Source organism: Numenius arquata, chromosome 24, assembly GCF_964106895.1.
Source record: "Numenius arquata chromosome 24, bNumArq3.hap1.1, whole genome shotgun sequence".
Lineage (NCBI taxonomy): Eukaryota > Metazoa > Chordata > Aves > Charadriiformes > Scolopacidae > Numenius > Numenius arquata.
In genome coordinates this window covers 4,452,373-4,473,149 of record NC_133599.1, presented here as the reverse complement: position 1 = coordinate 4,473,149, position 20,777 = coordinate 4,452,373, and the positions used below count along the sequence as shown (strand labels likewise).

The 20,777-nt window shown below is 46.4% G+C and overlaps 1 protein-coding gene across 2 annotated transcripts in view; it reads left to right on the top strand.

Moving 5' to 3' along the window:
* The window catches only part of ILRUN (inflammation and lipid regulator with UBA-like and NBR1-like domains), a 35,976-nt gene extending 17,387 nt beyond the window's left edge, over positions 1-18,589 (top strand). The window contains exons 3-5 of one of the 2 annotated variants that reach the window (XM_074163294.1): positions 2,014-2,211; positions 4,585-4,913; positions 14,417-18,589. In XM_074163294.1, coding sequence (XP_074019395.1) covers positions 2,014-2,211; positions 4,585-4,913; positions 14,417-14,452 — 563 coding nt within the window. In that variant the 3' untranslated portion in view covers positions 14,453-18,589. The remainder of the gene's footprint in view (positions 1-2,013; positions 2,212-4,584; positions 4,914-14,416) is intronic. The other variant, XM_074163295.1, reaches the window with a different exon arrangement.
* The last annotated feature ends 2,188 nt before the right edge of the window (positions 18,590-20,777 follow it).

Here is a 20,777-nt window from a genome sequence, read left to right as displayed (position 1 = left end):
GAGCTTGTTAAAACCATGCTGTTGAGGCATGTTTTAGTTAAATGCAACTTCACATCCTGTGTTATGACTGCAGTTTAAGGAGGGCCGTAGCACTTTAAAACCATATTATGGTTTAATTAAGGTATAATATCAAAGGACTGTAGTGTTTCCAGATAATATCTGCTTGTTAGGTAGATAACTGAAGCAAAGCCAAGGGTTTTAACAGCTCTACAGGAACCCTTGATTAAATGACTTCAGTTCTAGAACATGAAATACCTGAGGCATGTGTCACCGAAGCATTTAGTGTCTGACAAGTATGACAAGCAGAGCTCTGAGAGATTGTCAGTTTTAAGCGTGCGAGCAGTAAGCTGGGTTCAGTCGGGTTTTCATATATGTTATTAAAAACCAGTGCCCTGTTCTGATACCTTCCAGGATGGTGCTCGGCTTCTCTGCCAAAAGACCAGTTTGTATAGTAGAACCATTGCTGAAAGAGCAGCAGGATTTAACAGACTTATTTCCTCTTCCCACTCTCCCCCCAGCTGCTGCTGGCTCTGCAGGACAGTTACTACAATTTATCATCTCCTGAGAGATGAGTGTACTGAAATAGAATGACATAATCATCATTTCATTTTATGGGGCTTATCAGTTGCAGCGTTCTGGGCACCTTGCAAGCCTAAAGCCATTAAAACCGATAAAAATCACATAAATTATTTAAACTGAACCATGTTGCTGGGCTGCCAACCTTTTCAGATGAGACTTCACACTCAACTCCCACGTGCCATAGTCCGAGGTCAGCTCAGACTCTGCTCCTCTTCCAGACACCTCCCTATCTCAGCAGTGTTTCCAGTCCCCCGCTCCGAATATCCCTCTTTATTTGTCCGCCTCGTGCTTTCCCTGCAAGATTGTGAATTCCACAAATTGGGACTTGACTAGAAAACCTGTCCCTGCCATGTCTTCGCTGGAGTATCCACAGGGATTAAATTAGCAGGCAAGCTGTTGCGAAGGATGCTCTTTGGGGTAACCTGAGGTCAGACCAGCATCCACCGTTCCCGTCTCGGAGCAGACGCAGAGTGGTTCCAGGCTTCTTGGTGCTTCAGCCTTTCCTTAGCTCTTTCCATCAGCCTTAACCCGGCAGAAGGTATTCTTAAAGTCATTGCCTTAGTCATGTCACATAATTGGGGAAGAAGCAAAAGAAAATTCTGCTAAACTGATATTTATTTTTTTTCATGACTCTCGGAAGCCCTTTTTCTGTCTGCCCCAGTACGTGTTATCTTTGGCGGAGAAGGCTGCGCTCGCATGCAGCGACAGTTTTCTGGATCTCTACAGATTGCCAGGTCACGCCGTCAGCCCCAGTCTCTGCAGTCTGAACGCTCATCTCCACAAAAGAAAAAATCATACGTTCACAATCCTTTCCACCTTTGCACGAGGCAGAGAGGAGGGTTGGTGCAAGAAGGGAAATAAACCCATTTAGAAAATAGTACCAGCTCTTCAATTATAGTTCAAACCCTTAGTTCCTCCTGAGGCTGCCAACAGGCTTAAAAAAGAATGAATCCCTGAAAGAAAATGTTTCCAGCGCTTTGTATTATTAACAGGTATTTTGATATCACAAGGCTCAGGAGCTATGTGTAGGGAGGCAGAAAGAAACAAGGGGAGGGGAAACCCCCACGTAGGACCTCATCGTTGTCTCTACCAGTGGTAAAAAATATGTGCGTGTTGGTTATGTTAAATTATTATTTATTTTTGCAGCTGTTATGCTGTGACTGAGAATTTTTCTGTGTGAAGAAGACCTAGAGATTATTCAAATTAAAAATATAAATTGTCCTGCTGGTCTCTAAATGGACCAGTTAAGCCTTGTCTGAAAACTACTCTTCTCCAGCATCCAGTGCTGGGTGTTGCGTGTATCTTGGTGTTCCTTTGACTGTTCAACAATTGCACAACTGTGTTTAATAAGCGTGTTTCACCCGGTCTTACACAAACAGGCGCAAAGCTTTTCCTGGTGCCCTGTCAGTAATTCTTTCTTCTCTTTAATCCCAGGGACGGAGGCGTGGCCCCCAGGGGTTTGTCTGAAGTATGTCGGGGGAGACCAATTTGGCCACGTCAATATGGTGATGGTCAGGTCCCTGGAGCCCCAGGAGATCGCGGACGTCAGCGTTCAGATGTGCAGCCCCAGCACAGCAGGAATGTATCAGGGACAGTGGCGGATGTGCACGGCCACAGGACTCTATTACGGAGGTGAGTGATCCCTTTGCCTCCACTTCAGGCTCTTCCTGATATTCCCACCACAGGAAAAATGGAGATTCCCGACCCTCTGGAGATGCTCTTCCCGATAACCGTGGGGTGAAGGTAGAGGGCTGCCAGCTCCGGGCCTAAATATAGAAAATAGAATAGCGAAAACATGAAGTGAGCTGCTTTTGTTGTCTGGGTCAGCACAGGACTGTTTTCTAAACACTGGAACCAATTGCTGATTACACAAAGCTCTGAAAAAACAAAGGGACTTGCAGAGTTCTCCTGGAGACTCTTTCCCAGTCCCTCGTCGGGATTCTTTCCCAGTTTTCCAGCGCTGAACATCGTGAACTACATACGGGCATAAAAAAATCTATTGAAGTGGCGAAAACCTCACCCGAGAAGATGAGTTAAGGCCTGGGTTTTATTAGTATAACTTGGTGCATGCACTGTGAACCGATTTGCTGTGTTTAAAACCCACTTTTTGGATATTTTCCCCGGAGCCTCAGCCTGAGCCACCGCCATCTTCATTCATTTGGAACCTTTCGGTCGTTTTTAGCCAACTTTATACCGAGAACATCTTTGTGGCTGTTTTGGCAGCTGGGAGTATCCCGAGTACATGGGCTTGAGTGAGAGATGTTCACACTCAGCAGTCAGTCAAAAATAACTCTTAGAGACGCAGGGGTTTTGGCAGAATTGTCAGCAAACGGACGACTCTGCAGCGTCGGGGATGGGGGGATGTGGCTTGTCCCCAAAGAACGAGCGCAGATTCCCCCGCGCAGGTTGAAAGGCCCGTCCGGCTTGTGATACCTACCACAACAAGTATGCTTAAAAAGCCTGACAAACAGTTTCAGATCTTACTGAACTTCTTCAAATTGCGCATTTTGCAAGAAAACGACCTAGAAATTCACATCCCTTTGGCTACCGAGCTCTGAGTCAGAGATGCCCTTCCCCTGTGATATAATTAATGACTTTTATGCTCGTTATCCCCCGGTGGTTAAGCCCAACAGCCGTGTGGGGGCCTGGCAAGCGGCCGGGGCTGTCGCTGGGTGGTTTTTTGTGCCGGTAGGGCTTTGGTAGCCCCGTGGCGAGCGGTGGGGCCGGGCGTTACGCCGCGGGCGGGCAGCAGGGGGCGCTGCGGGGCCGCTCGGCCGCGGGACGCCGGGGGGGGGAGCGGTGGTAGTGGTGGTGAATTGGGCAGTTTTGGGGCTTTAATGGTGTCTCTAAAGGGGTTACGGCCCCGGCTGGGTGCTGCGGGGACCTTGAGCAAGTTGTTTTTTTGGAAGATCAAAATCTCACGGTCTTTAATTGAGTCATAAAACGCCAACTAATGAGCTCAGCCCTGGTAAATCCAGGGAGGTTCCATCAATCCCTGCTGCTGGGGAAGCCATGGTGGTAAAACCCAACAGCAAAAAAACTGCTGTCTGCTCCCCCAGGCTACCACTGGCAGCAGGAGGAGAGCCCCTTGTAGGTTAGCACTTGACTGCAGAAAACCTGGAAGCAATTACAATGTGCCACAAGGTGCTGTTATTAGATCTGCCGAGGTGAGATAAGGTATTGCTGCTGTTCTTTCTAATTCTCCCTCTCCGTGCAGCGAAACAGAACTGGAGCACACTTAATGGCGAGGTGGAAAAAAAAAAAGGCAATAAAACTGAATTTGGTTACATATCAAGAATTATCCTTATGTAAATAGGCCATAATGTTTGCATGGAGTGTAAATGAAATGGCAGGCAAAATAACAATCTTATCTGGTACAAGAGACAGACACACACTAGGTAAGAACAGTAAATATGTTTCTTATTCTAACCAGTAGTTTGGGAATTTGTGTAATAGTCTACCAAGCCTGGTTATCTTATCCCCCTACTGTGAGTGTTTTGGAACAGGAACGGAGATATTTTGCAGTGAGTTGTTATAGATATAATTACCTTCTAAGTCACCCTTTTGTCGTTTTATTTGAACAGTCAAACCTTTTAAGGGTAAACAAAAAACATTGCCTTGCCTTTACCATCAGTCGAAGACTGGCAGTGATATCTCCTGGCTCTCGTTTCAGTCTTGCTGTGTAGCCCTGGATAAAGTCACTTGAGGTTTTCTTTTTTCAGTACATCCGATTGGTAATATGGAGCATGGAGTTGTCACGTCAGTTTGTTTATTAGCTGGTTCATGTAAGTTCAGTAGGAATAAAAACTTGCCTGGTTTTCTTGAAAAATTGGACACTAAATTAGTATTTAACCAGTACTTCTGCTTCATAAATGTGTATTTTCAACAATCAGTCTTTGTTCTTGCTATTGTAAAGGATGGAATTTACATTCTGTTTTTCTCCTTCTGGCCCCTTCCTCAAAAACTCCATCTAGTGACAACCCAAATGTCTGTCTTTCTCCACAGATGTCATCTGGGTGATCCTCAGCGTGGAAGTTGGAGGACTTCTAGGTGTAACACAGCAGCTGTCATCCTTTGAAACAGAGTTCAACACGCAGCCGCATCGCAAGGTAGAAGGAAACTTTAACCCATTCGCCTCTCCACAGAAGAACAGGCAACCAGATGAAAACAACCTAAAAGACCCTGGGGGTTCCGAGCTAGGCACAATCAGCAAAAACACATGGGGGCCTGCTCCTGACCAAATCGAACAAGATCAGAATGGACTGTCACAAAACTCTGTAAATCTCTCCCCCAGCAGTCACTCAAACAACTTGTCGGTAGTGACATACAGTAAGGTAGGTGCCCTGGGAGAACAGGAGAATGGGTAGGTGATGAGACCCCGTGTGTGTAATAGTTCTTCGTTACAAACTGCAAAAGCCCTTCCCTTCTGCTTCTACCAGACCTGCTAAGGAAGGTTTTGAATTTGACTGTCTGACTCTGCCAACTCCTCGTGTTATATCAAAATACTTTTGCCTCTGATAGACTCTACCAGATCCACCTTTTTGGTTTGGGGTTTTTTTGGGGGGGTTTTTTTGGTTGTTTTTTTTTTTTGCTTCAAGTCCTTCTTAAAATTTATATAATCTTGTCTGGGTGCTGTAACTATTAGTGGCTGGAGCCCGCTCCGGTTGCGTGTGCAAATAAGTCAAAATATCTCTCTAGATGAGCTCCTGAGTTTTATGTAATTTTGAAAAGAGTTAAAAAAAAATAACCACACCCCCAAACCCTAAAATTAACCAGATAACCTCTTTTTAGCTGGTGTGGGGAGACTACAGAGCTCAACATTTTGATCCCAGAAGCTACCTGTCAGGAACAGTCAATGAAAGGACTATTCCTGTCTGTGTCCTTGTCTTGTTTATAATTGTAGGTGACTTTTAAATTCTCTTTACTTTAAATCTCTCTCAAAAGCTTGCTTGGTGGATGCTATATGAGTCTGAGTGATATTTTGACTGTTTTTATTTGCTTGTGTGTGAAAAATGAACTGCAGGATTATTTACAATTCAGAATCCACCTGTTAATGCAGCCAGTATGTGTAGGTGTGTACTGTCGTATGTCAAACTAGTTTGATTTTTAAAATCCTTTGAAAAAAAAAAAAAATGCTTTACTGTACTTTAAGCAGGCTGTGTAGGACAATAACACTTGGTTGCGAATGACTTAATAAAGCCCTAATATTAGTTCACCTACAGCACTTTAGCTCCTACCTGGATAACTGCCTGTCCTCTACCAGTGGATCATATTTTAGTGACCTACTTTGCACCAGGGCTATGCATTTATTTTTTTTTTTTTACTGATGGCATGCGCGGGATTAACTGTTTGACAGACTCCCAATCACCCTTCTTGTGTTTTGCACCCCAAACATAAATTGCTATAAGCTGTATTGGCTCCTGCTTCAAGATTCTCGCTCACTAAAAGTGAAATGGATGGCTTGGGAAATGATTGAAAAAATAAAGCCTTTCACCTATAAGTTCAAATCCAACCTGAATTAGCGGTGACTGAAAGCCATTGCCTTTTAAGTGGTTGCTTGGAGGATAGTGGTGTTCCCTGAACAGACAGACATGTTTTTCTGACTGCAGAAGCCTTTTGTGTGTGGATACAGCTTCTCTGCGTAAAGTCTATCTCGGGTGCTTCAGGCAGGGAGTGCTGCCACGCGGCTGTTGTGCGGATCCCAGCAGAGACTGGTAACAGCTCTGTGTATCCCTTAATGAAAAAATAAAAATCAGTTACCAGCTACAGCTTTGGTGAGATAGTGGACTTAGCCATGCCTTTTGTAGCTAAAATGTTAGGTTTAATTTAGGTGGGAAAACTCAATTCCACATTTGGTGGTCAGCTTTAGGCTGGAGGTGGCTTTTTTTCCCCCCCCCCCGTTGCCTATTTTCTGAGTGCAGAGCTTGGCAATTACTTCATAGTTGATTTGCACTTGCAGGTGGATAGATGTGGAGCTGCTAATACGTGCGCTTCTGAGAAGGTTCCTGTGTAGAAATCCTGGACGTGGGGTTTTGGGAGTAACATGGCCTTCAGGTTTCACTTGGTCTCTCCCTGTGGTGTGTACCCTTACCTTCCTAGTGAGAGCAGAGGACTGTGGCCACCGGGAGGTGACATGCACCAGCAGACTCTCCTGGCTGAGGAGTAGATGCTTTATCTTTCCTAAGAATATAGGTGTAAGAAACCAATATGTATTGGGTGTGCAGAGGACATAGCAAAGGCCACTTATACTGTGGAAAAGCTAAAAAGGGGAATGAAGCCCTACCAGAGAGAATTTCACTAAATTTAAGTAAGCTGGTTTAGCTAGTAACCCAAAGTTCCCCATCAGCACTCTTAGGAGATATGAGCCATTATAATCTAACTTCAGATATAGGCTAGGTGGCCTTTCTCCCTTTCTTTTTGCTGTTGCTTTGGTTGTTTTTTTTATTTCCTTTTGTATTTACAGAATATTCTTGGGTGGATTTGAGGTGGATTATCTGAGATAAAAGCAGAAATTGCGTTTCTTGCTTAATTCAGAAGGGATAACTTTATGGTCCTTTTTGGAGATGGGGTGGGGTATGTGAAAGCTCATTGATTTCTGAGTTTTTTTTTACCTCTACTGCAGTGTTTCTGTTTGTGACATAACAAAACAAGTTAGCTTTTCCCTTGGAGGCTGTTATTAAGGTAGGTCTGAAGATCAGAGTCCTGTTCCAGCCTTGCCCTTCCTGTCCAGGGCAGGAGATGTTCTGCCACAGACTTAATATTTGCGTTGGTACAATACTGTTTCTTCAGTGAACAATTTTGAGGAGCTTTGATATCCGGGATACTCGGTGTCATTTCAAACAGCCAGGTGAACGTGCTCACCTTCCCTGGTGTAGATCTGGCACTGTCGCATGCCTTCTTCCTGCAAGCTGGAAATCCTTCTGGAAAAGAAAATATTTAATGTTTTTTTTTTCTGAAAAGTGGTAAGGTGTAAGCAGGATACCCAGCTGGGGATGCTGTTTAAGCGGGAAAGGGCTTATTGGAGGTGATGTCAGAAATGTTAAACCACCCCATCAGCAGATGGTGTTCCCGTACCTGTCAGAAAAAGCTCTGTCTGGCCCGTCTTCCCTGGGGACTCGACCTGTTCTCTGCTGCTTGAGAGGGGTAACCAAAACTACTGCGTTTGGAGCTGTTTTGTGATTGAATATTGATGTGAAAGGCTTTATTTGAAGTTCCCGGAGCAGACAGAAGAGTTCTGTGGGTTGGTTACGTAGTTGCTCGTTAGGATTCCTCGATGTTATTTGTCTTGGGCAGGGCTTCTAATATTGTTGTCTGCATTTGTGTACCCAGAGAATGGAGTGAATCCCTAATTTTGACACACCATTTGGTGTGAGATACAGCAAAGGGAGGGTAAGGTGTTCAGAAGGGCCTATGTCCTGTGTATTTAGAAGCAATATCAGCCCTCAGATATTTCTCAGATCACCATGTAGGCTTCCTCTCTGCCGAGAGATCCTGAAGAACCCGTCATGCAGTTGCATGAGACCATGAAATCTTTGAGATAAAACTAGCAGTTTCTGGCATCTGCAGCTGTAAAATGTACTAGAAGTTGCCAGACCTTGCCTGTGTTATTCTCCCTCTGGTGCAGCTGAGCAGGTGTGACTTGTCCTCTGAAACTCCCCATTGGAGTCAGGATCTCAGTGACACTGATGTGCCATCTGCTGCCGGATTAAACAATATATCAGCGTTTCACATGTGGAAACACTCAAAATGCTTTTATACATGGTTCGGATGCTCTGCTCAGTGAAACAAACTTCCCTTGGGGAAAAAAAAAAAAAGACAAAACAAACCAAGATGCTGAATTCCCTGTAAGCAGATGCGATATGGTTGAACCAAGGTGATGGTGATCTTTATTCCTCCTGTAGCGTACACCTTCCCTGGGTCCACCCTGCCCACCTTATCCAATAAACTGCTGGAAGGTTGTAGATCAGGATCTGTGTTCAGGGCGCTGCTTTAAGCATGTTCTTGTTCTGTCTATTCCCAGTGGAGTTTTTGCATGTTCTTAGAATTAAAGATGTGCTTAAGTGCAGGATAGGATGCTTATCTCAGGACGGGGATGAGCTTAGAGTCCAGATATACCCATGCATGGGTATTTTATTCTACTCTTTGGCAATGGCTTTCTCTCTGTATTCTCGAGAGAGATGAGGCTAATATAGCTTCCTTCTATGTACTGGCTCCTGTCTCGTAGCAACCCTTTCGAGGTCACTGCTGCTCTCTTGTGACAGTCTTTTACATTAAAAGTGCAAGATGCAGTCTTACAGTGCCTGGGGAATTAGAGTTAAATTTCTTAACTAAGGGAAAAACGTAGAGGTTTAAATGTCTGAAAAGATCTGAAGTGGATAGCCATATACTGACATTCAGATTGTACTTGTCACCTATATGTAAAAAAAATATATCTCTCTCTCTAAATCTATTGCCCATATGGATTAAGGAATTGCTGTTTTCTGTGTAATGCAGAAAACTGCGCGTAGAAGTTCTGATTCTGCAAAGATTTGCCTGTAAGAACAATTTACATAGACACCACAACAGCAAGGGGGGTTCTACAGCTCGTCTGGTGTTAATCTCTTCGGTGTGTTACTTGCGCTGCTCTTAAAGACCCAATGAAATACAAGCATACTTGGAGTCCACAGAATTAAAATCTTAACACCTTTTTTCCTGCTGTATTTCTGCTCCCTATTGTACTTCATCCTGTGTGGAGCTGAACTCTGATCTCTGCTACTTGACAGCTTTCTGTATGTAAGGGGAGACCAAACCTCTCCCCGTCCTTAGAGCCTTTAACTGGCTTCCCCTTTCCGAGTGTAAAAGTTGCTGCTGCTGTTTCTAGATGTGTGCTTCTTCCACACCAGGGCACTCCAGTTTGCCTGGTTTTGGGGTACCTCTGTAAACTTTAGACACATTTTTCCACTGGAAACTAGTTGGGTGCCAAACTGGATTTGTGGGTAAGGAAGATGCCCCAAAAATGTTTGCTTCCACGGAGAGGAGAAGCTCCTTCCATCCTGGTTGTCTGGGTTTCAGACTGGGCTGGTTACCACGTGCTTAAATGAATTTAGAACAAAGTGGGAGAAGGCTGGGCTCGGAACTACTGTAGCTACTCTGGGACAGCCGCGCTGCTGCCTAGCATCTGCGGGCCAAACTGGTGTTGCATGAGCTGGTTTGCTTCTCTGGTGACGGACTAACGTGTTTGGGTGCTGCATGTTCGCTCAGCCGCGAAACCCGCCAGTCCCTGTGCTTTTGGACTGTGGGAAATGTGAGATAATCTGATTAATTATTTTTTTTTTTTAGCTTCACTTTTCTCCATTGCAGGCCAACAGAGTTTCCCTGTTCTTTTATCTCCAGCAGACTAAAAGCACACTACCGATTAAGTTACAGAGGGCTAAGTTTTTTGCATGGTAACTTAATCGTGTACCCGAGCCCTCGTGTTCTCCATCAGCTCCATCTAAACCGGTCCTGCCCGCGGCCACGCTGGCAGAAGGTTCTTCACTTCTCGACCTGCCAGGCCATGTTTGCACAGCGTGCATGGAATGAAACCAAAAAAAAAAGCCCTCAATCCGTTGTTGTTCTGTTTGTGTTGGGTTTCCGTAAGTTAGTGGAGAGACCTGTGCGTGGTTTGGAGCAGCGCTGAGCAGGAGGGGACGAGGGAACGGGGGCTGGCGGCGTTGTGGGACGGCGCTGTCGGTGCGCACGGGGACACTCCTGTATCGCTTCGCAGCTCTGCATCACAGACTCCTCTCTCTCTCTCTCGCTCAGTGTACCTTATATCCATCTTGACTCGGTCACAAAGGTGAAATAAAGATAGCTATTTGAAAGCCTGTGTGGTGATGGTTTATGAAAGATTAACTTCATTTTATTTCTAGCGCAGGTGCCTTCATTTAAAGAGCTCAGTATTTACAGAGGCTTTTAACTTTCCCAAATGTCTCAATTCCCTTCTAGATACAGAAGTCAAATGATAATTTATACCAATAATTGTCGTGTAGAGCCTTTTCTTGAGAACACATGGTCCTCTTTTCTCCCATATTTATCTGTATGAATAGCCAGTGTCCTTTCACTCACAACTTAGCAATTACTTCTGTGGAAGATATTGGAAGAACTGAAAGTAAATTTGTAAAGCTGCAGCTGAGCTTTTCATCAAGTCAGTGATCTCATTTGGAGAATGGAAGGGAATTCACCAAAAATAGTGTGAATAATTCTTCAGTTGAAATGACTCGGGGGGGAAAAACTGCAATTGTATGCAGAACTATTTTTGCGTGTTTCTGATGTAAAATATTGCATATGAGGGATAATTATTCTTGAAAGTGTTGTATAATGGGGTTTGGTATTTGCATTGCAGCAGTGGTTGACGTTCCCAGGTATCAGGCCGCTATTATACTGTGCACGTTGAATAAATGTAATGAGAAGGAATTGCCCTGCAAAGAGCTTGCATCTTAGCGAGGGAGAAGAAAGAATATTCTCATTTCCTGAAGGGGAGTAAGAGTTTCTTGCTCAGGGTCTCATGTTAAACCAAGTCTAAAATCACAATCGTAAAGAAACAGGTGGGTTTTAATTTTCTAAGTTCTCGTGTACAGTAATAAATCTGATGGGTAAGTGAAATGCAGTGAAGAGCAGCAATCCCAAAAGTAAAGATTTTGGGGCTTTTTTCATTGCATCAGGAGAAGGTAACCTTGGTCCCGGATTCTGGGAATGTTCTTGAAATCGGGAGAGCAGCTCGTGTAGGGACGGCAGCCGGTGAAGTGCAGGGTGTAGCAAGTGGTACGGAGCTGTATATACTTAGTGACCTGACTCTCTGAAGGTGAGCTAAATTCTGCTTTTAATTAACGTGTGATTAGCATAATCGTGCAGCTTGAAATTAGATGCTACAGAAAACAGTAGCTGAAGATCCAGAGGGTTTTGCTGAAAAGAGGGGTAATAGCATTTTCCCGGGGTCTCTGCACTCAAAGGGACTGATGGACTGTTCTCATGCCTGACTTAAGCTGAAGACTCTGGGCTGCGTGCTGATTAACTCTGCTAATTCTTTTATGTCATGGGGTGATGCAGATGCCTTGGCTTACAGCGTGCACACGTTAAACCAACAGTGTTGTGCCTGTGACATAAACCGTGAGACACGGGAAGGGGTTCGGGGCTGGCTCCGCTGTCTCTGCGGTGGCCCCAGCAGAGGGAGCAGGTGACTGGGAGAGCTGGTGTCCGAACTGCTCTCCTGAGGGCTGGGAGTGCTTCTCAGGCAGTGTCTGCAAACAGAGACTTCTCTGCAGGTAACTGAAAGATGAAGCAAAGTTTGGCAAATATGTCCGTACAGGTAATCGGCAACAAATCCTGTTTTTCTTCTGTAGAGCAAGAAGTACAGTAGCTTAATCCCTCTGAGGTGAGACTGCTTAGGATTTGCTTATACATTGCTTTCCTTCTGTGTCGTTTGGGGGTTTTTTTGTGCACTTATTCACATTATTTTAACGTTTCTCATCTGCTCTTCCCCTTCCTCCTGTTTCAGTGACTCTGTCTTTTTTGGAAATGTCGAATTATCTTGGTCTCGTGATGTTGGTGGGAGCTTCTCCCTTTTGAGGTGATCTCTTGTGCTGGAGTCCGTGGGGTGTTATCCTTTGAAAAGCATGATTTACAGACTGGGAACGCAGCGTATTCCTAGGGTAGAAGCGTGTTTGTTTTTCCACCGCTTGCACGTATATCTATCTGTAAACAGCAATTTCCAAGCTCCCAGTCTTCCATACTCCCCATGAGGTTCATGAGATGTCCTGTTTTGTCTGCTAATCCCCCTCTCGGTTGATTTTTGAGACCTGCTGATAGATGCTTCATTTTGCCATTGTCTTGTGTTTTGCCACCTGGTATATCCAAAAGAATTAACGTTTTCTTACTAGCTGTAGCAAGATTACAGGCTTCTTATAGCACTTCCTTTATAACATAGATATACAAGAGAGCTCTTGAAGTTGGGTTTTTGATGACGTTGATCCTTTCTTTATACGGGTCATGTTGAAGACTCTTTGCTTCATGTTTCTGCGGGTCCTGCAGTGAGGTTCTTACAGAGTTGTAGGAAAAAAGTTGTAGTACAGGTTGGGGGCTGACCTGCTGGAGAGCAGCTCTGAGGAAAAAGACCTGAGAGTCCTTGTAGACACCAGGTTGCCCATGAGCCAGCAATGTGCCCTTGTGGCCAAGAAGGCCAATGGCATCCTGGGGTGCATCAGGAAGAGTGTGACCAGCAGATCGAGGGAGGTCATCCTGCCCCTCTGCTCTGCCCTGGAGAGGCTCCATCTGGAGCACTGTGTCCAGTTCTGGGCTCCCCAGTTCAAGAAGGACAGGGAACTGCTGGAGAGGGTACAGCAGAGGGCTACAAAGCTGATTAGGGGCCTGGAGCATCTCTCTTACAGGGAGAGGCTGAGGGACTTGGGTCTTTTTAGTCTGGAGAAGAGAAGGCTGAGGGGGGATCTGATCAACGCCTATAAATACTTAAAGGGAGGGTGTCAGGAGGATGGGGCCAGTCTTTTTTCAGTGGTGCCCAGTGACAGGACAAGAGGAAATGGGCACAAACTTGAACATGGGAAGTTCCATCTAAACATGAGGAGGAACTTCTTCACTCTGAGGGTGGCAGAGCCCTGGAAGAGGCTGCCCAGAGAGGTGATGGAGTCTCCTTCTCTGGAAATGTTAAAAATCTGCCTGGATACGTTCCTGTGCAACCTGCTCTGGCAGGGGGTTGGACTAGGTGATCTCCAGAGGTCCCCTCCAGCCTCGTATCATTCTGTGATTCTGTGAAAACATCCAGGAAATGGTATTTCCTTTGATATTTTCCCTGTTAAAGGCAAAATGGTGAAAACTGAAGTGAGGGCTTCACGTAAAGACTGAGAAGGACTTTGTGCTAATCGGGCTCTTGGTTGTCTACCCATCAGCATGCAGGAAAGAAGCTGGACTGGGTTTAAAAAAAAAAAAAACCCACATTTGCATAATGGTCTTCTGACTCTGACAATGAAATACAATGAGCTTGTCTCACTTCTGACCCGAGTGTGTGTCTGGAGGATTCTGTGTGTGGTTTGTACCTTCGTCATTGTGACAAACTTTATATCCCTGTCACTTGGGAGATCTCTTGCCTGCCTGTCGGCCGCTCTCTTCTGCTTCCTGATGAAACCCTGGAGAGCTGATTTGAACAATGGAAATTACAAAAAGGAGTTCCTGTTAATTTGAGACCTGTTACTAGGCCTGTCATTTAGGTGACTCACTTCAGGATGTAAAGGAGGGAAAATTGATTCTGTAGTAAGCATTTTTGATATTTTTTTTTTGGTTAAACGCAGTGGTCGATTTTTCTTTTGAGGAAGAAGCTTATCTTGAGAGATCAAAAGGGGCAGTTGTGGGAATGTGGATTTCCAAATCTTCATTATTTTTCTTAAATAGACTCTTCTACCTGTTACAGCCTCCTACTTTAATGTTTGCTGTAATCTTTACAATAGACTTGTGAAACTGCAGTTGCTTGGCCTCGCGGGTATTGTAGCATCTATGGGGGTTTCTTCCTCTAGTGTAGAAAATATAAGTTACTTTGTGGCCCAGTAACCCCTGGCTATTACCTGCCCCAAATAACACCTGAAAGAGGTAAGTGGATAAAATCTGACATCTCTGGGGAAACCAGCTACAAGCACCCAAACCTTTGTTTTAGGTGTGTTTCATGAAACTGGACAGCAAAGATCACGCTGGGTAAAGGGTTGTGTTCGGTTCGGAAGCCCTGGGACGGGACGGTTGGTGGTTTTTTAGGTGTGCACTCATCGCTTTTATTTCTTGCCTATTGAAATTGATTATGTCTCCAACTTTCTTTCAGGGTTTCCACGGTCCTTATCCCTTCGGACAGTCTTAAAACACACAAAAAACCACAAAACGGGTATCAACAAGAGGAGGATTTAACAAAGAACTGACTTTTGGGGGAAGGGAGGGGGATTCATGTGGCAGACAGACACAACGTGGACCCCCCCCTTTCTCTGCCTCCTGGTTCTGGATAAAGAAGAAAATACAAAAGCCCAGTAACTTAAGGCTTAGCTGTTTCCAGAGGAAGATTCAAAATCTAAGTATGCATGTGTGAATGCTGGATTTCAGGAGTGTTGTTAAATGCTATGAGAAAGAAAATATACCAACACCATGGGTTGTTTTTTTTTTTTTCTTTTTAGAAATCATTCTCACACATAATTAGGTAGCTTAAAAAGAAGTTTAAAAAATGAAAATGAAAAAGCCATCTTTAAAAAAAATATTTTGCCTACAGAGCGGTTGTAGTTTGAGCAAATGTTTAATTTCTGTTTGTTTCTTGTTGAGAATTTTTTTTTAAATAAGGGACAGCGTGCATTTTTATGGAACTGTCATGTTTTGCTTGCTACCGAATGGGAATTTGCTGAGCATCTTCTGGGGTTTGTGCAGTGACTTCTCTTTGTCGGACATTTTTTAATGACAGGTTGGGTCTGCGCCCAGCTCTGCAGTTTTAATATCATCTGCTGGTTTTAGTTACCAACTTTTTTATCTTCTTTTATTTCTCTTTTGTGGTTTTTTTTCCTTTTCCTTTTGGTTTGGGTGTTGCTGTTAGTTGTCCTGCATGTTGTTGGAAACCGTGCTGAAGACCAGGTCTCGCTATCAAAGTTGGAGAGAGAGACTCTGGGACTTCTAGGATCACATGGAGGGCTCCTTCCCTTCCCCTGGTACGTGGAGTACACACAAATACACACCCATATTAAGAAGAAACAAAATTTATTAAAGTTCCAGAGCTGTCCTATGTGGTTAGCATTTTAAAATACCTTTTTTGTTAACTCTTGATGTACAGTAGCTGTGCCTAGAGAAACCAAGCAAGCGTATCCGTCTTGTGCCAAGAGGAAACTCTTCTTCTGTAGCTGTAATTCACTCGGTAGTAGTCGCAAAGCTTTACAAAAGTCCTTTTAATTTTGAATCTCCCATCTCTTTTATGGAGTATAAGTTTGCATTCATTTCTCCTGTGATAAAGTATTAGCTTAGAGGCTAATTGTTTGCGTTTTTGAATGCAGAGCAAGAGTTAGCATCATCAGCTGGATCCCGCGCTGTCGCCTTGGATTCATTCGCCTTTATCGTTCTGGCTCGTCGCTTTGCTGAGGCTCTTCCCTTCTCCAGGGGCTCTCCAGGGCTTGGTATCAGAGGAGGGATTGCTCCTCTAGAGACACGGGTTGCTCTGTTCTTCCTCCAATGTATCTTCCTCCAGTTAATGGATTGGGAAGGGCCAGTGTGAGGGGAAGGAGAAAGGCCTCGAGTGCTGTGGTGGCTTTCTGAAGTGCTGTCACCACAGATGCCACTGAAGGGGAGCGAGGTGAGGGGACACCATTTTATTCAGAAACCTGGACAAGGCTGGAACAGCCGTCTGCCAAAGATGCAGTGATATGCAAAGCTCCCACTTCCTTCTTCCAGATCTTTCCAGTGAAGACTCTTGTTCTCCTTGCTGGAGCAGAGCGTAGGCTCATGCATGGTGTGTGGCTTTACACTGGTTGCTCTTGAGTAGTTGTATTTTCTTGGTTGGTTTTGTATGGGGGCTTAATTTTCATTGTGGCTACCAAGGACACTCTTGCCTTAGTGCATACAGGTGGATCTCGTGGAGGACAGCGGGAGCTCCTTCTATCCAACAGAGGAAGAATCGGGCCATAGATTTTGGTTGCATTTCAGAGGTTCGGTTGTTAAAGATCATTGTTATCTGGAGTCTCCCTTTAAAAATCTGTTTGCTGGGAGAAGCAAGTACAGTGTGAGAAGTTATCTGCATCAAAGAAGCACTGCAGGGTTTGGACTGGTACCTGTTTACACATCTCTATCTCAGCAGCTTGCTAGAGCTGGGTGATGTTAAGATCTGGAGTGAAGCCATGGAAGGTGGTGCTGCGCTGCTTAGGGCAGCTGTAGCGCTTTGTTCTTGTCCTGTAACATCACTTTGCCTCGGAGTAGTTCCTCCTCTCAGCACTCAGTCTACGGAAAGATTCGCACCACTGGAGTGTAGCGTGCGCGAGCCCATTCTTTCCTTCGCTCCCTGCTTTCCGAGCGGGTGGCTTGTGCGACAAGCTCTGAAGGCATGAACCTGACCATGAACCTGACCATCACCTCTTGCAGTGCCGCTGCTTCCCTTCTGAAGGCATCCGAAACACTGGAGGCTGCTGTTTGTCCAAGTGACAAGGTGATTCCTTATCTTTAGTGGCTCCTTTTATCAGCTGTCTGGTGGAAGGGGGGGGTGAAATTAAGATCTGTTTTAGTTGGTGCTGCAACCTTTGTGTGTCAGCTGAGGCATCTGGGAGACCCTTGGACTCGGAGACCTGCACGCTGCCTTTCTTCTGCTCCTCCACGTATTCTCCTCCCGGCTATAACGGCTGCCCCATTCGTGTTCCTGTGCTGCTCCTGAGGCTGAATTTTCCTTTTCTTGAGGGGGGAAAAAAAAAAAAGCAACAAAAAAACCAACAACCTGCATGCACCCCAAGTAGTCGTGTGCTTTCCCACTCAGAAGGCACTTGTTCTGTGCAGACTTGATTTCTCTCTCCTCTAGAGCGTTTTCAGTCTGGTGTCCTTGTCACAAAGGGTCACTTACTCCAGGGTGTGAAGAAAGGCAGGGCCGGAGCCCAGTTGCTGCTGAAAAACCTGCACCCTCTTGGCTGCTCCCATCGCCTCTTCCCCAGGGAGCTGAGCCCGAGCGCTCCCGTCTGTGGGAACGATCTCTGCCAACGACCGCACGGAGCTCTCTGGATTCTCTGAGGGTTTGGGGACTGGAACCCTGGCTGTGACAGTGGGAGAATGTTTAAATTAGTGGCTGCTCTGCCTCTGGGTTTTTCCTCGAGTTAAAAACTGTTTCAATGAGGCCGAAGGTGGTTTTATCTCCTCTGGTTCCTTGGGAGCTTAGCGGTGCAGCCGGCCCTCAAATTGCTCTTGCTGTCAGGTTTCCAGCTTTTAAATAGGGGGATTTGAGATGTATGCAGCAAAGCTCTTTCCAGGTGACTTCAGGGCACGGTGATTGGACTGGTTTCCACTGGGCTGATGCGTTCAGACTCCCGGGGTCTTAACATCAGATACATGAAACAAAATAGCCTGGTTTTTCAGAAGTGCTGAATGCCAAAGATTTTGGTGAGCCTGAAGTGTGTGCGGGAGCTTGGGTGACCTGGTCCAGGTGAGTTAGACAGGCAGAACTCAGCCCTGTTGGAAATGGGAGGAAATCCTTACTGGGATGAGACTGGTGAACCAGTAAAGAGGCTGTTACCCAGGGAGGCTGGTGTTCCTGACTGGGGGAGGGATGGGGCTGGTACCCGCTGGTACGGGAGGGTGCAGGGATGGAGAGGCTGCAACTGGCTCCAGTCTGATGAACACCCATCTGTCTTGAGGTCCTGGGAAGGAGGGAAAGAGAGATCTTCCTTACACCACCCCCCCCTGCCCCTCCAAAAGAGGAAAAAGATAAGGTGGAACATCTCTGAGGGTCTCTGAATGGATCATGAACCACTTGGGATGCCTTGTATTGCTAATACGAGTTGAGCAGTGGCATCCCCGGCCCCCCCTCTCCCAGCCTGGGCAAACTGGAGGGTGAAATCCCCACGGTTACCCCCAAACTGGTAACGCTGGCTGGGGGGAGAGCCAGAATCCGCTGCCCCCATCTCGGGAACATTGAATTCAGAGCCCTGCAAAGGTTTGGAAGATGTGGGTCCCCCCCACCGAGGGGCAAAGCTGCATGGGCAGAGAGAGCACGGGCAGGAGAGCAGCCGGGGGCTGCAGGGTTAGGAAATGCACGCTGTCCCACCTCTGGGTTTCTGTTGTGTGTTTTAATATTATATTTTTTTTTTTCCGTGTGTGAGTGCGTGGGTGGTTCTGCAGCCTGTCTGTTCTCTCCGGGGGGAGTGCATGTGTAGAACAGGATGGTGTGTTGCCTCATTGAGTCTGGGAGAAGTCCTATGATAGCACATTGGGGGTAAAAATAAAGGAAGCTTTTTCCTTAATGTATAAATGAATATTTGTATGATTAAATTAACACAGAAAAAAAAAATGTTCTGTAGCTGTTGAGAGTTTTATTGAAGCTGCAAAACCTTCTGAATCTGTCATCTTGTAGTTAAATGTACCCAGCTTGATTCTATCTCCAGGGTGTTTCCAGACACTAAGGCACAGTGCCTTGAACCCATCCTAGCTCGGTCTTTACCCCAAATCACTTTAAATCAAAATAAATCCAGTGTATAATCTTTGCAGAGGACCACAAAGGTGAAGAGGTGCCTGGAGCATCTCTCTTAGGAGGAAAGGCTGAGAGTCTTTGGTCTTTTTAGTCTGGAGAAGAGAAGGCTGAGGGGGGATCTGATCAACGCCTATAAATACTTAAAGGGCGGGTGTCAGGAGGATGGGGCCAGTCTTTTTTCAGTGGTGCCCAGGGACAGGACAAGAGGGAACAGGCACAAACTTGAACATAAGAAGCTCCATGTCAACATGAGGAGGAACTTCTTCACTTTGAGGGTGGCAGAGCCCTGGAAGAGGCTGCCCAGAGAGGTGGTGGAGTCTCTGTCTCTGGAGACATTCAAACCCCACCTGGACACGTTCCTGTGCGACCTGCTCTGGGTGGACCTGCTCTGGCAGGGGGTTGGACTGGATGATCTCCAGAGGTCCCTTCCAACCCCATATCATTCTGTGATACTGAGTTTGTCAAATAATGTGTCCAGCCCAGGCAGTGGGTACAAGGATGGGAGACCCTTATGGAGCTTTTTTGTGAAGGGCGATGGGGGAGAAGAGCCTGTGAAAAGGAGATGGTGTTCACCACAGCATCTTTCTGGAGGAGGATTCCCCCCCACTGGGGCTGCACTGGGTGATGCTGGTACAGACCGTTACCGCATCTGGTTATACCTGTTCACCGACGTTGGTGGTGGATGTCCCTCCTTACGACATCAGGTAAGTTCTCCACGATAATGCTGTGTCTCCCGCCTGTCCCAGCGCAGGGCCGAGGGGGTGGTGGGGGCTCAGCCCTGGCTGGGGATGGAGGTGAGCACCCACTTGGCACCGCCGCCTGCCCCTTCCAGCAGAGAATGGGGCTGGAGCGGGAGGGGAGGTGGCACCGAGAGGTGTGGGTGCAGGTGTGAGGAGGAGTTTTAGTGGTTTTAGTGATCCTCATGTGGGGGTGACCAGCACGGAGTCCTTCAGCGCTCCCTGCCTGCCTGGTTGGTGTCCCGGTGCTGGGCTCAGAGCCCTGGGCACAGCGTGTGGCGACGCTCCGGGCTTCAAACAGCAGCAGCTCAGCCCCGCTGCTTCACCAGGCTCTTGGCGAGGCAGGAGAGGAATTTCGAATGCAGAAATTTTGGCTTTTTCATTTCTTCCTATCCCTAAGGGAGTACCTGCTGCTCCCGTACACCAGGGTTGGGGGTGCATGAAGGTCTCTGGTGGACGCCTGCATGGCCACCTTGGGCTGATCCCATTGCCCAAGCGAGCCCGTACCGTTCAGGGCACCCGGCCCAAGCCTCTCCCTGTATAAACTATCTATATAAACCGCTGTGGTGCAGCTTAGCCGAAGCTGTTCCTTTGCTTACATGTGACTTTGTCGCTAATCCTTGCAAAAAGCCTCGATCTGCGCGCGCTGGGTTTGCTTTTGAACGTTTGAATAAACGCCTGGAGCTTTCACGTGCTGTTTGAGCTTGACTGAAAGCCTTACTGGGAACAGACATCCTGCTGCCTCTGCCTACGGGTATTTATTTTGTGCCTCGAAAAGAATGTGCCCCTTGAGCTTCTTGGTCCTCCGGGGGTGTCTCTTGGACGGCTCTGTTTGGGGAGCTTGGGGTTGCCTCCCCTCCTCCCTGCCCAACTTTTCATTTGCTCCTTATTTGCTTGAAAGAATCTGTTTGCCTTTAGGGTTGCAACCCGTGGAGGTTCGCCAGCGCGGGACAACGCCGTCGCACCTTCTAACGCTGTCTCCCGAGCGGGCAAATAACTCGAGGGATGGCTATAAGGGAGGTTGTCCCCCGCCCCCTCACCGTGGTCCCCGCAGGGTGACAAGGCAGGAGCCAACTCAAGCACCTCTGAACTGCTTGGGTTTGCTTTTTCTGCTTGTTTATTATTTTTAGGGGAAGCAGATCGTTGGTCATGAGAAGTTATTTTTATAACTTTTTTTTTAAGCAGCTCTTTTTTGCTCCCTGAAGCCTTGCGGCCGTGGGCGGGAGGATGTTCTCTGCTGTGTGTGTGATGAGTTGCTG